This window comes from Cupressus sempervirens, chromosome 1 (assembly GCF_028749045.1).
Source record: "Cupressus sempervirens isolate cs-2001-9-10 chromosome 1, ASM2874904v1, whole genome shotgun sequence".
Classification (NCBI taxonomy): Eukaryota; Viridiplantae; Streptophyta; class Pinopsida; order Cupressales; family Cupressaceae; genus Cupressus; species Cupressus sempervirens.
Genome location: NC_143118.1, coordinates 692,694,481 through 692,708,703, shown reverse-complemented (window position 1 = coordinate 692,708,703; position 14,223 = coordinate 692,694,481). Strand labels below are relative to the sequence as shown.

Sequence of the window (14,223 nt, the reverse complement as noted above, 5' to 3'; positions counted from 1 at the left end):
TTCTTTATCTTTTCTTGTCATCTTCTCCCATCCCCATCTCTTTTTTCATGTAGCTATCTCTACTTTTTCATCTCTACTTCTTTCTATTTATTTATATCTATTTCTTTTCTTCCCTTTCTCTAAATATCTTCTTATATTTTTATCTTTCTAACAATTTTTCTTGATTTTCCTCTCCTTGATTTGTTGATTTAAAGTTATCACTCCATGGAACATTTATTGCATATTGCATATGTTCTATGAATAAATAGATAGAATTTTAACCTCCACAATACTATATCACTGTAAGACCTTTCAAAACCTCTTCCATGTGCCTATTGTTCAAAATTTTAAAAAATTACTAACAACATTTATTACCGGTTTCCCTTTTACAAATTTCACAAGAAAAGTCATTACCGGTTTCCCTTCTACAAATTTCACAAGAAAAGTCATTTGGCATTACCTAGTGTTAAATAGTCTTTCAAGTGTTTAATACGAATGAATACACTCAAAAGTACTCAAAAGAAGTGGCATAGGTGCATATAAATTACACCGTAGACGGTGCTCATACATCTGCACCAGCACTTTCTAAAGCAATTCCACGCAATTTACTGGCACGGGAAAAATCTGACAGTCAATCCTGCCTTTCAAATCATCTCTTTGCCGTCCCCCAAATATCTTCAGACGGTGCGTGGAAATTGAAAGAAAGTATTTAAATTGAATGGTGACAAGCAACTTGACCTTGTGCAGCACGACATTTTACTTCGTATACGATGAACTTAGCTGGACCCCCAGATAATAATCCTCCTCCACCTACTACTTAATCTGGATGCATCTATTCCCGTGCTTTTGATTTGACTGATTGATAGCATCCTACTCCCTTCGTAATTTAGGGTTTGATCAATTCAACCAAAAAAATCTGTTTGAAACAGTATTTAAATGAGGAAATGAGATTGTCTTAGCCGACCACAGCAACTAGCTGAAATTTTGCTCCTGCAAAGCTGTTTTTGGCGGAAATATTTATCAAGATGTCTGGACTTCTGACGAAACGCTGCCGCGAGGAGGAGGAAGTTCTGCAGATTTCTCCGAAGCGTTTTAATGGAAGAAACGAGCAACAAAATCTTCAGTCTTTGGAAAATATTGAGTTCTTTGAGGAAATACAAAGCAAAGAACAACCTGCTATAACAGGTCTCGTGGGAGAAGAAACCGGCGTATTTTTGTTAAGCGGCGATAATATGACCAGCCGCTGTGAAAACAAAGAGAGCGAGAATGGGATCGATTTGACTTACCTGCTTGGGGCCTCCGACGATGAGCTCGGGTTACCGGCTAGCCCGGTTTTGCAGATCGACGGCCAAGATGTTTGCGTTGCCTCTTGTGCAGATGAGGAGGGTTTTTGTGCTTCTTGTTCTGATTTTACAGAAAACACAGAGCAAAAGGGGTTTCTTGACAACTGGCATTTTGAGGACGATTTTGTTGATTACGCGCAATTTGCAGCTTCCGATGATGCTGCAGCCACTGCGTGGGATGTTCTGAATCTAGAGGCGTTTGTTGACGGAGATTATTCTGCGTCATGGGATCTGGAAACTATTTGTTGAATGCAAATGTTTCGAAGAAATTTGTATTTTGCGTTTCCAGATTTGCTCTCTAGGTTGCATTAGCTCATTAATTTAGCTACAAATTCTCTACTTTTTACAGATTTGAGCGTCCGCTATGGCCGAACATGGCAGAGATAAAGAGATGGCTTTAGGACTGGAGAAATCTCAGGCCAGTTGTAATCTGAAAGTAAATTGTAAAGTTTGTGTAATGAGGTTGTTCAAACTTGAAAACCTCCTTTTTACTGTAATACTTGCTCAAAAGTTCAAAGTAATCAGAACGAATCGCTGTTCCTCCATTGTTAGAACAGATATGATATGAGTCTTTAAACCTTGGCTATGAGATGTTCTAATGTTTTGCGAAGTAGCAAATGCCTAGGGGCAAATTTGTTCGAAGGGATTGGATTCTTACGATCTATTTCATCTGAATTCATTGATGAAGTAGTTATTTGTAATTTTTTTTTTCTGTAATTTTTTATTTATAGTAACATAAGCTAAATTCCTGTTTAACGAACGTAAGTTTTGATTCTCGCCATTGTTTCATTTGGTTCAAGGTTGATAGAAATGTAAAAATCTTAAGTCGGATTCATTTGAATCGTTATGAAGATTTTATAATATTTAAAAGATTGTTTTGTTTGAAGGGGATAATAAAGAGAAATTTATGATTTTTTTTGAAAAATTGAATGAGGTTCAAATATTTTTAAAAATATTAGAAATCATCATAGATCTTCATATTCATTGTGTAAGCTTGATACTTGATTTCTGTTAGATTTTTTATTACATCTCATGAATTTAGACTTGATCCACTTTTTATATTTGAATGGTCAATAAATATCAAAATATGAAAGATAAAATGTAATAAATTTTTATTTTTTAAAAATTCTTTTTGTTCACCATATAAATGTCTATAACATATCATTAATCCCCAGTCTTTTATATATATAAGGGAGGTAATAAATGTTTTTGTTTGATCTTCTGTTTTTTTTTCGAAGAATAATATTCTTAAATTTTAGGTTATATAATTTTAATTTTAATTTTTTAATGATTGGCGAAGGACCATTTTCTTGGGCATAAATCTTAATTTTCCTAATTGAAAAATATAAAGAAAATACTAATGATAAGAATATAATTAATACTCTTGTGAGAATTTAATGCGCTTGTCAGATTTTATTTGATATGAATGACGTAAATTCGTTTTGTACGGTGACCAAAAATTAAAAATAGATAATGGGAATGAGCCGACTTGAGGTGGTCATGTGTAGTTTATCTTTTTTACATGCAAACAAATTCATTGGCTAATAATTTGCCCAAGAATTATTATTTTATGTTAACTAAGTTTTTAATAGAAGTGATCTCGAAAAATGAGCTATAATAATCTAATGGTATCCAATTTTACTCTTACATTGTAAAGCCTATTTTTTAAAATAAAATATTATTAACTTTACTTTCAAAATTATCTCTTATCAGCTAATCTTTGAGTATAATTTTTTGAATTAATTTTTTTAAATCTAAAGGTTAATCAATAATTTTGATATTTGCTAGTTACAAATAAGTAAGAAAAAATAAGGATTTATTTTTAAAAATAAAAAAAGCAATTATATGATGTAAATTTCATTTAATATAAAGGTCTTTGTAAGCTAGAGCATGTTGTAAACAGTTTCAATTTATTCTATTTAAAATTTTTAAAAAATCAATTAATTACATGTGATATAAGATAATAAAAAATTGCATGTTAAAAGTGACTTTATATGCATAATCTTATTCAATTTTAATAATCAAAACATAATGTAAGTAATAAAAATGATAGAAAAATAAAAAATACTTAGATTAGTAAATTGAAGTCAATGTGGTGATAAAAAATAGTTTAAATAAACAATTACAACTTCCACTATGATACCAAAAGGGAGGGACTCAAGCTCTCAAATAGCTCTTGTTTAATTTTTTTTTTTTTTTGAAACATTAGCTTATTAATATGCTAGATATATTTAGTCAAATAGTTAACAATACTTTTTAAAAGCTTATATTAATATGAAAAGACTTAAAAGTTGAGAAAATAATGTATAAAATTGATATCAATAAATAAACTTATAATCCCATCCCCTTAAAAATAAATAAACTATTCTCATAAGAAAATTCTAAGCATTCCAAAATAGTTCTAGGTGCACCAAAATAGAGAAATAGTGGCTATGGAACAGCTCAGTCCCCACATGTAGGCATAGAATGTAGTTGATTCTATATAATAGACCTTATTTTTATGCATACTATCCTTTAGCATTTTCCTAAATGCTTTTTCACATAATAGAGGAAATATAACCAGGATGTGTAAGAGGAGGTAATATTATGGCTATAGAAAGAATTGCCTTATATATATTATATAATATATATAGGGAAGCCGAGAGTTATCAAGGCTTTAATTTATTTTTTGTTTACAACATTATTAAATCAAAGCCTCTAGAACTCTATCCTACTCTCTCTCTCTCTCTCTATATATATATAAGCTAGTAGCAATAGCATGCCAACATGAAAGTACAAAATAATTATTTATATTTAATTTTCATTATTAATTTGATTATTCTTATGGATCAATTTACTTTACTTTTCTGATTATGCTTATAATTTTGCGCAGGTAAAATATTTCTTATTATAAGAGTTGAATTTGGTTGAAAGTTCAAATATGTTCAATGTAAAATTGTGCTAGGTATAGGGGATTATTTGATTTACTATTGAAATCAATTTCTGCATGAGTTGAGGATTTGGATTCTATTTTGCTTAAGTTGTTAATTCGACTAGATATAGGTTAATGGTTCAATTTATACATAAACGTGTGTATTGTTCCATTCACTATAGAGCATTAATTTGATTATGCTTCTTTTAGGTTGGGCTTAGAAATGAAGTGATTTTTAAGATAGGTTTAGATTTTTGCTCTAGGATTAAGGCTACGGTCCAATACAATTTACCTTTGGATTATCTTCATTGTTTAATTAAAGTGATTTAGAATTGCTTTTACACATTATTTCTCATTTAAATAAAGGGTTAGAGTTATAAGTAAGATTATACATCACTTTTTGAAATTATAGGTTCATAAAGTGATTTTATTTTCGTAAGTTATTTGAGATTTAAGGACTCTTACTTTTATTTATAGTGTTAAAGTAGAATTGGGATTATAGTCTAAATTAGCACCCAAATCGACGCAAGGTTAATGTAAGATCTTCATACTTTTACATATGAAATATATTATATGTTGTTAAGCTTTGTATTGTTTTAAGGTACAATTAACAAACAATAGTATAAATGGATCTTTGAAACATATATATCATAGCTAATATTGAATTTAGTAATTTTGAAGTATTGTATCATGAATTTAGCATTTTTCACAAAATTGATTAATTAAAAGTTAAATTTTACAATAACACATTTTTATCGTCAAATAAGGTTGAAACATTTGTAATTGATGATAACAGATTTTTTTATTTGTCAAAATATCATACATCAACTTATTCGTAAAGATTTTAATTTATTCTCATCATCTTTCCACTTTGCAAGTTGTTTTCCCTTCATTTTTCCATATCGATCGTATGTGAAGGGTGGCATTATTCTTAGTCCTTCAAAAGAATTTAGATGAGATATGGCAACAAATGTCATTCTTGCTCTTTCAGTCAGTCCTATATTAATACTGGATTTTTCAAGTGTCAAACCTTGTGATTTGTGTATTGTCAAAGGCCAAGCTAATCTTAGTGGTATTTGTATTGTAGAACTTCTTTGTCTTGCGCTAATAGGAATTGTTTATGGATTTTGATCATCAAATAGTTTTCCAGAATAACTAGCAAACTTAACCATTACGCATGCTAGTATATCCAACGGTGCACTTCCAGGTTTGTACACAATATTTTGAATATAGCCTAAATCACCATTTACAAGACCCGCTTCTATCCAGATATTTGATGTTAACATCACTCTTGCATTCTTAGGAATTAATAATCCATGTCGAGGTCTTCATGAGAACTTCCCTTGAATAAATTAGTACTTCCAACTTTTGTGGCAATACTACGTGCAATGGGTTATTTAAGACTATATAATTTATTCCTGTTATGATTTTGTACATTATCATTTGTAGAGAAAAAATGAATATTTTTGTCAAAATATTCAATGATCTCTATAGAAATATTTATTTGTGTTCTTGACATTAGCAATTTCCAGTCATCAATTCTAGGCTCTACTTCTTTGAGGTTTGTCAATAGTTGACAAAATTTCTTTTGTTTAATATCTTCTCCAACTTGTCTAAATACTTTGTCAAAGGTATAGTTTTGAATTTTTCCCATAATATCTTTGCTCGACTATTGCTTGCATATGCTAGCCTATCTCTTGCTGGAGGCAGTTGACCCAAGTCTCTAACTAAAATCATAGAAATTCCTGCAATCACATAAACTAAATTAAATATTGTATATTAAAATTATAAAAAAATTATTGCATATAAATCTCATATATTGTAATATAATTTTATACAAAAATTAATTGCAATTGTACATGTGCCTCCAAAGTTTATATTTTCATTTTGCAGAATGGCTTGACGAAGTCAAGAATCTATGTTCTCTAGAAGTTTCTCTCCAATAAGGCTCATTTGATCAATCAATATATATTTGATGTGTGTCATTTCTTCTTGAAAACTTGTGAGTCATGTTCCCTCAAGTTGATTACAATATTTTATTGGAATTCTTATCTCAGAATGAATTGTAGAGGCTCCTATGTTGAATGTTGTAACTCCAGTTGGTGCAAGTAATAGAAGGGGAGATTTATATGGAACTATATTTTTTTAAAGACCTTCACTGATTGCATGAATGAGATATGACTTTCCTGTTCCTAGTATTCCTTGAATTATCATAAATAATGGTAACTCATTTTGATTATTTTGATGATGTGAAATATATTCATTGCCTTTTGTTTTTTATCACTCAGACTTGCAAAGTTGATATCTTGTGCTATATCATCCTTTTTAAGGCATCCATTTTCTCGCATCATATTTATAAAATTGATTGCTTGAGATTTGTAGTCATCACCTATATATTCATTAAACCAGACTGTCTCCCTATTAATATCCCTTCTTCCCAGCATATCTATCTCCGAAACTTGCATTATCTGGCCATGATGTAGTCTAGATGTGATTTCTCATTCATGCTCTATAGTGTTTCCTTGTAATATTTCATTGTTTTTACTTTCCAAGTCACTAATATTTTCATTAGTTTCTAAACTTGTTGTTCGTTCAACATGCCAAGGGTTATAATTTAATGAGTCCTAGTTTGATTTTATAGAATCATTGGTACCACCAATATCTCTCTATGCTATGAAATGGTTTGTAAAACAAAAGTTCAAAGAAATAGAAATCAACATTTTTTTTCTGATTCATGAAAAGGGATAGATAAGAACCTTGGAAACACTCTAATAATGGCTCTTTTTCCCTTGGCTCTCATTTGTTTTGATTAAGTAAAAATAGGTTTTGAAAGGTCCCGAAACCTTGTACAAAAAATCTAAAGATATAACAATATAAAGCCCAAATACAATTGTGTGAGTCACCAAACAAAGATAGGAAGCAATCGACTAACTCCCGCCACAATGGACAACCACAAAAATGAAACTTAAGATTTAGGTTTAGATTTAGAACCTCCCTTGTGAGACTGCAAATTCTTATCTAGGGAAGGGATGGGGAACTTAGATTTCTTTCCTTTAACCACTGTCGATCCATCCTCAAGCTTAGCCGCATCATTTTGCTAATTCCCAGAAGAAACAGAGGAAACCACATTGTAGACAGGATAAGAAGAATCATCCAACAAAACACTCTTCCTAGGAGAGGCCAAAATGGGCGAACCCAGATCTAAAACATTCTGAGCAGCAGGTCCAGAGACAATAGCAGGTCCATAAACAACAACCAAAAAAGGTTCAACAATAGGGACATCAGGCCCAACAGTCTAGGAAGGAAGAGCCTCCTCCAAAAAAGGTTAAACCAAAGCATCAGGAGTAGTTTCCCCAACACCATCAGAAGCAAGAGACCCCATATCAGCTTGCTCCCAGTTAGATGAAGATTTTGTAACCGTGTAATGCTTATCAAAGACACCCACCCACTAAGAAGGCTTACGCTTTGATCTAGCCTTGTTAGAAGAACAACAAGCCACCACATGGCCAATCATGTGACATTTCCTGCATTGGAAGGGAAGACCTTCATAATCCAGAGTCTGAGTCCAGGTACCTTGCAAAGAACCCAGACAAATCTGCTCAGGGAGACCCTTAGAGACATCCATCTCAACCAGGATGTGAGCAAACATCGAATGAAGAACATTAGAAGTTGTCGTATCCACAATCTGAAAGTCCCCAAGAGCCGCCCCAATAGTCTCCAAAATCGAGTCCAACCAGAGATGCATGGGGCTATTCAGAAGCCTAACCCAAATAGGGATCATCAAGAAAGATTCTGTAAGTGGGTAAAAATCCTTATGCGAAGGTTTGGCCATCAAGGGGAAACGATCCTCCCAAGAGAAGCTATAATCGCACAAGATAGTCCTCCTATCTTCAGCATTATCAAACTTGACAATAAAAAACCCTTAGCAACAGGGAAAATTTGAATATTTGCAAATAAAATGTGCCTCTAAAACCCGACAATCCAATCATACAGGGTGGGAAGAGAGGGCCAAAAACCTCTAAATCGGAAAATAGCAACATGAGAGGAAAAAGCCTCTGTAGTTTTGAAGATCTCATCAACTGTATCAGAATGTAACAAAACCCGTAAGGGTTTGATCACATTCACAAGAGTAGCCTCCCGAAGCTTTGAGGAACCTGAAAAGTGACCAACGGAAGGGACAAACTGATGAAGGTCAGCCTCAAAAGCAACAACATCTGCATAAGAGGTCGAACTAGTAGACCCCAACCCTTCCTGGCCCTAGACACAATAGATTCTGTAGAGGCAAACCCAGCACCAGCCTTCATCACAAGAGAAGCAACCAAAGACCTAACAAAGCCCTCCAAAGTAGAACCCCCTTCCGCAACCACCACAATTGGTGCATCAGCCATAGGAGAGGAGAGAGAGAATCCAGATTGAAAATGAACATGGACGAGAATAGGAACACAGGCAGGAACACGGGCAAGAACACAAGCGGGAGACATCTTATTTTGGACTATTCTCGGCTTCCATTTGTTATTTCTTCTTTGTCTAAGATTATGTATCCATGATCTAGTTGTATCTATGATTGTGATAGCTTCCATAGAAGATGGCCTTGTTCTATATCCATCAATAATTGATTTTGTCTATTCCTCATTGCACATATCAACACAAATAACTATAGGTTTGAATATCTCTCGTGAAACATTAAGATTAACAAATATTCTACTACACTCAACTAATGGAAGCTCTAAAAGTATGTGACAAGTTTCTTGAGCTCAAATATCTCCTTCTATAATAGTTCCAATCATAAACTTCCTATATGCATTTGAAGCTAGATCATCAGGATTCTCTATATTTGCAAGTCACATTAGCATTTCATGGTAGCTTTATGAGCTCTTCTCTACTTGTGCAACATATTTGGCAATATATTTTATCACTGCTTATTTTGGCAAAACTGGTTGCCAGTCTATATTAGCTCTCCACAATTGAAGTATGTACTGGTTTTGAGAATTTACTCTATCATCAATTCTTGTTGCTTCAAATTTTTTCTCACCATTTTCAATATCTTCGTATAATTTTGATCCATTCAAATTTAAAGCCAATGAGCATTAAACCTATGATTCAATATGAATAATTTTTTAAAGAATATTACTCCAAGAAAAATTCAATTTGTATATTGAAATTTGGATTTATAAAGAAAAAATACCTGCAAACTATTCTTCCTTTTTTCTTCCTTAAACATGCACCTTCTTTACACATTGTGTGTCATTGAAATGTGTTCAAAATTTCTTCGTAATCTTGATCCCTATTCATTCCAACAAGTTGTCATGTATTTTTAAGACATGGGTGATGACCAAAAACTTGAAATATTTAAGATCTAAGCTATGAATACATTGATTAATTTTTAATAAGTATTTTGACTAACATTAAAAAACATTAATATATTATGTACATTATTATTATACCTGTATGTTTCTTTGATGCAGATCTACTCTTGGATTTGATACATGAATTATGAAATGAAAATATCTTTCAACCATATTTATTTGTTGTTCATTAGACCAATTTATACTATCCATATTTGGTGCTACATGTAACCATAAGAAGCCATGCACATGTGGTGAATCCATGTGTTTCCATTCATATCTACAACAAAAATATTTAACATTTAAACCTTTTTCCAATACTTCTTTTCTAAACATTGAATTTCTTAAATGTATGTAGTGGGAAACTATATGAGGATAGTCAATAACATTTTTTTTTCTCCATAGCTGAGCGTTATGAGGAACTGTAGGTGGTGTGCCTGGCATTAATGCATGTAAATCTAGCCAATACAAGTCTACTGCACTCAATGTAAAAAAAAATTGTTGGTGTTCCAATTTGACGAAGCAAGTCGGATAATTCTCCTTGACATTTTGTCCAATATGATCATGTACCTCTTAATGTCATACCAAATCTCATCAATTTATCAGCTAGATGAGAGTTTGGCAAGTTTTCCATGTTTTCACGCAATTCATTTATGGTAATAGGAAACTCATGATGGTTTCTTTTAGCGATTACTATTGTTGAATTTTGTGCACGATGCCTCATTATGTTAGGAACCTGTGTGTTCCTTCTGTTTATTTTGTTAGAGTAGAGTTGTTGGACGCATATGCTTTGTAAGTCGTCCCGTGAGTTTATTTTATTATCCCACATGCATAGGTAGTATTACTTTTCTAGATCGTACCCAGTATATAAGAATAGGTTGAGGCCCTTGATGGGCACGGACGAATTTATTGTATTGAGCTTGCTCAAAGGAGGTTACCCCCTCAAAGTGGCCTGCGATCAGTAGATTTATTCTGAGTTCTGCTATCACTTTGTATTCTGTTATTTCGAGCATTCTCACGATATTGCTATAAGGAGGTTCTTCTCATCTGGTATCAGAGCACTCTCTTGGGCTCGCTGGGTGGAAATTACATCAAATTTTTTTTCTGTCGTGGCCTTCAGGTTCCTCTCACTTCTAATATCTCTTGTTATTGCAATAACTCTTTTCAGTTGTTCTGTCTGTGAGTCTGTTTTTTAGTCGTAGCTTCCTTGTTTGCTTTCTGTTTCTGCTCATACTTCCGCAGAACGTCTGCAATATCATTTCGCATACTTCCTTCCTTGGCGACCCAACCCCAAATTTTACATATCAAAGCCCTAAATCCCTCATTTATCTAATTTTAGGGTTTGCCCTATCTTTTTCACCTCTCATCCAATCGCCACCAAACTGAGCCACAAGATTCAATTCCTCATTTTGCTCCCTTATCCCTCTTGGACTGTTCGCCTCATTTCGCCTCCCTACCCTTGAAACCCTCATTTTTCTTTTTCCCTTGTCCCCAGATAGTCTCCCACCACCCGTCGAACACCCATTTCCTATATGAGTTTTACCCAAATCCAAGTTTGCCGTAACTAAAAAAGTTTTTGTTTCTCATCTTCTACCCATTTCAAAAAAAAAAAAAAAAAAAAAAAAAAAAAAAAAAAAAAAAAACCTTGTTTTATGGTTGTTACGCGTACAGGAGCAAAAATCATGGAAGAGGAAATTGCATCCCTCAAAACCAGACTTCAAGATCTGGATGACAAAATTCTGGGTCTTAACTTTCAGCAGTCAGCCATGAGCCGAAACCATTCAGGAGATACTGGGTCCTCTTCTGGCAATTTCCGTGGACCAAAGCTTGATTTTCCACGCTTCGATGGTTCTGATCCGACTGGATGGATCTATAGGGCAGAGCAGTATTTCAGCTTGCATAATACTTTGGATAACCACAAAGTCTCCCTTGCATCTTTTCATTTGGAACATGAAGCTCTTCAATGGTTCCGTTGGTACATCAAGGCTAATGTAGGCCCAACGTGGAGCGAATTGTGCACCCTCATTTTGGAGCGCTTTGGCCCTAGTTCCTTTGATGATTTCACAGGAGCACTCACTAAACTGCGTCAAACAGGCACTGTAAGAGAATACCAGACAGAGTTTGAAAAATTAGCTAATCACACAGAGGGCTTGTCTGATGAATTCTTCCGTAGTTGTTTTGTCAGTGGTCTGAAGGATGCACTTCGCTCAGAAGTCAAAATGTTTCGACCTACTACAATGATGGAAGCCCTTGGGTTGGCTAAGTTAGCGGAAGACAAGATTAGTGCTCTACAACGCTCCAGATCTAATTTTGTTCCATTCAAAAATACAGGTTCTCACAACCCTCCAGTCATACCAGCTCCCAGAACTACTCCGATCAAGCACTTGTCTGAAACAGAGATGCGAGTTAGGCGAGACAAAGGGCTTTGTTATAATTGTGATGAGAAATGGTCTCGGGGCCATAGATGTGTTCAGCAAAAGCTCTATCTCTTGGATGTGGATTCTCCACCGGAACTGGAAGAATATGTAGATGCTCAGGAAACAGTGGATGCTGAGGTTGAGCCTCACCAGCCTGAACCTCCTTCCCCAGAAGCTCCACCAGAGATATCTGTCCATGCTTTGGCAGGAGTCACTACTCCACAAACCATGCGGGTCCAGGGTTTCTTCAAGAAGATCCCTCTTACTATACTCATTGATTCTGGTAGCACTCATAACTTCATTGATCCACGAATAGCCAAACAGGCTGATTGCTTTATCCATCCCTGCTCTAGCTTTGACGTCATGATTGCCAATGGGGGCACTTTACCTTGTAAAGGGAAATGTCGCAATGTGCGTCTCTCTATTGGAGATTATAACATGCGCTCTGACATGTTTGCCTTACCCTTAGGTGGCTGTGATGTGGTTTTGGGTGCCCAATGGTTACGCACTCTTGGCCCCATTCTCTGGGATTTTGCTGAACTTTGGATGCAGTTTTTAGCCGAGGGGCACCAACACACTTTGAAAGGCTTACAACCAGGGTCTCTCAGCATCATCAGTTCACACCGTATGGAAAAACTTCTTAAGAAGAATTCACATGGTGTCATCGCTCAGCTCCATTCCATTCAGATGCAGCCATCAGCAGTCTCTAGCACTCTTGCCGATCTCCAACACATTTTGGACAAGTATTCTGGTATATTTGCTGAACCTGTGGGATTACCTCCTTCTCGTCCAGAGGACCACCGTATTCAGCTCCTTCCTGGCAGTGTTCCGCCCAACATCAGGCCCTACCGCTACCCATTTCATCAGAAGACCGAAATCGAGATACTTGTCCGTGACTTACTGAAGCAAGGTATTATTCGCCCTAGTACCAGTTCCTTTTCTTCTCCAGTTCTGCTTGTTCACAAAAAAGATGGGTCATGGCGACTCTGCATTGATTTCCGAGCACTTAATCATCTCACTATAAAGGACAAGTTTCCCATTCCAGTTGTTGATGAACTTCTTGATGAACTTCATGGGGCTCATTTTTTCTCCAAGTTAGATCTTCGTTCTGGGTATCATCAAATTCGGGTTAATGAGGAGGATATACCTAAAACTGCCTTCCGCACACATGATGGTCACTATGAATTTTTAGTCATGCCCTTTGGCCTCACGAATGCTCCTTCAACATTTCAGGCAGTGATGAATAACATATTTCGACCATACCTCCGGAAATTCATTCTAGTCTTCTTTGATGATATCCTCATATATAGCAAAACTTGGGCTGAGCATCTCCATCATCTGGAGCTTGTCTTGCAACTTCTCTCTGATCATCAACTCTGTGCAAAACTATCTAAATGTGTGTTTGGCCAGGAGGAAGTGGAGTATCTCGGGCATATTGTTGCACACCATGGAGTGCGGGTGGATCCTACAAAAATAGATGCCATGAAAACTTGGCCGCATCCTAAAACTCTCAAGAGCCTTCGGGGTTTTTTGGGGTTGACTGGCTACTACCGCAAGTTTGTCAAAGATTACGGGAAAATTGCAGCACCATTGACAGCTCTGTTAAAAAAGGATGCCTTCTCCTGGACCCCTGTTGCTGAGACTGCATTTGAACAACTGAAACAGGCTATGTGCAGTACACCTGTTCTCGCGATGCCAGATTTTTCCAAACCCTTCACTATTGAGAGTGATGCTTGCGGCAATGGATTGGGTGCTGTTCTCCTGCAAGATGACCATCCTATTGCGTTCACTAGCAAAGCCCTCTCTGGTAAGAATCTAGCCCTCTCTACTTATGAAAAAGAAATGATGGCTATTTTGCATGCTGTACAGAAGTGGCGGCCATACCTCTTAGGGAGTCATTTTTGCATCAGAACCGATCACCAAAGTCTGAAATACTTCCTGGAACAACGGGTATCCTCTCCTACACAACAGAAATGGGTCAGCAAACTCATGGGGTATGATTATGAGATCACCTACAAGAAGGGTAAGGAGAATATTGTGGCAGATGCTCTTTCTCGCACATTTGATAATCAAGCTTCCCTTTCCGCTATTTCTAAGCCCATTCCCAATTGGTTAGCGTCTGTTCAGCAGGGCTATGACAGTGACTCTTCTTTATCTCAAATCATTCACCAGCTAGCCAATAATCCTTCTGCTATACCACATTACTCTTGGGATGGTGCTTCTCTTCG

General features: G+C 35.5%; 1 protein-coding gene across 1 annotated transcript; it reads left to right on the top strand.

Annotated features, from left to right (window-relative positions):
* Window positions 1-364: 364 nt before the first annotated feature.
* On the top strand, window positions 365-1,885 carry LOC149579831 (uncharacterized). The gene has a single exon (XM_089787247.1). It carries the CDS (start codon window positions 1,005-1,007, stop codon window positions 1,569-1,571), a length of 567 nt encoding a protein of 188 aa, XP_089643373.1. The 5' UTR covers window positions 365-1,004; the 3' UTR covers window positions 1,572-1,885.
* Window positions 1,886-14,223: the final 12,338 nt, after the last annotated feature.

Excerpts from the sequence above, each read along its gene's own strand:
- LOC149579831 (XM_089787247.1), top strand. The coding sequence starts at position 1,005 with ATGTCTGGACTTCTGACGAAACGCTGCCGCGAGGAGGAGGAAGTTCTG.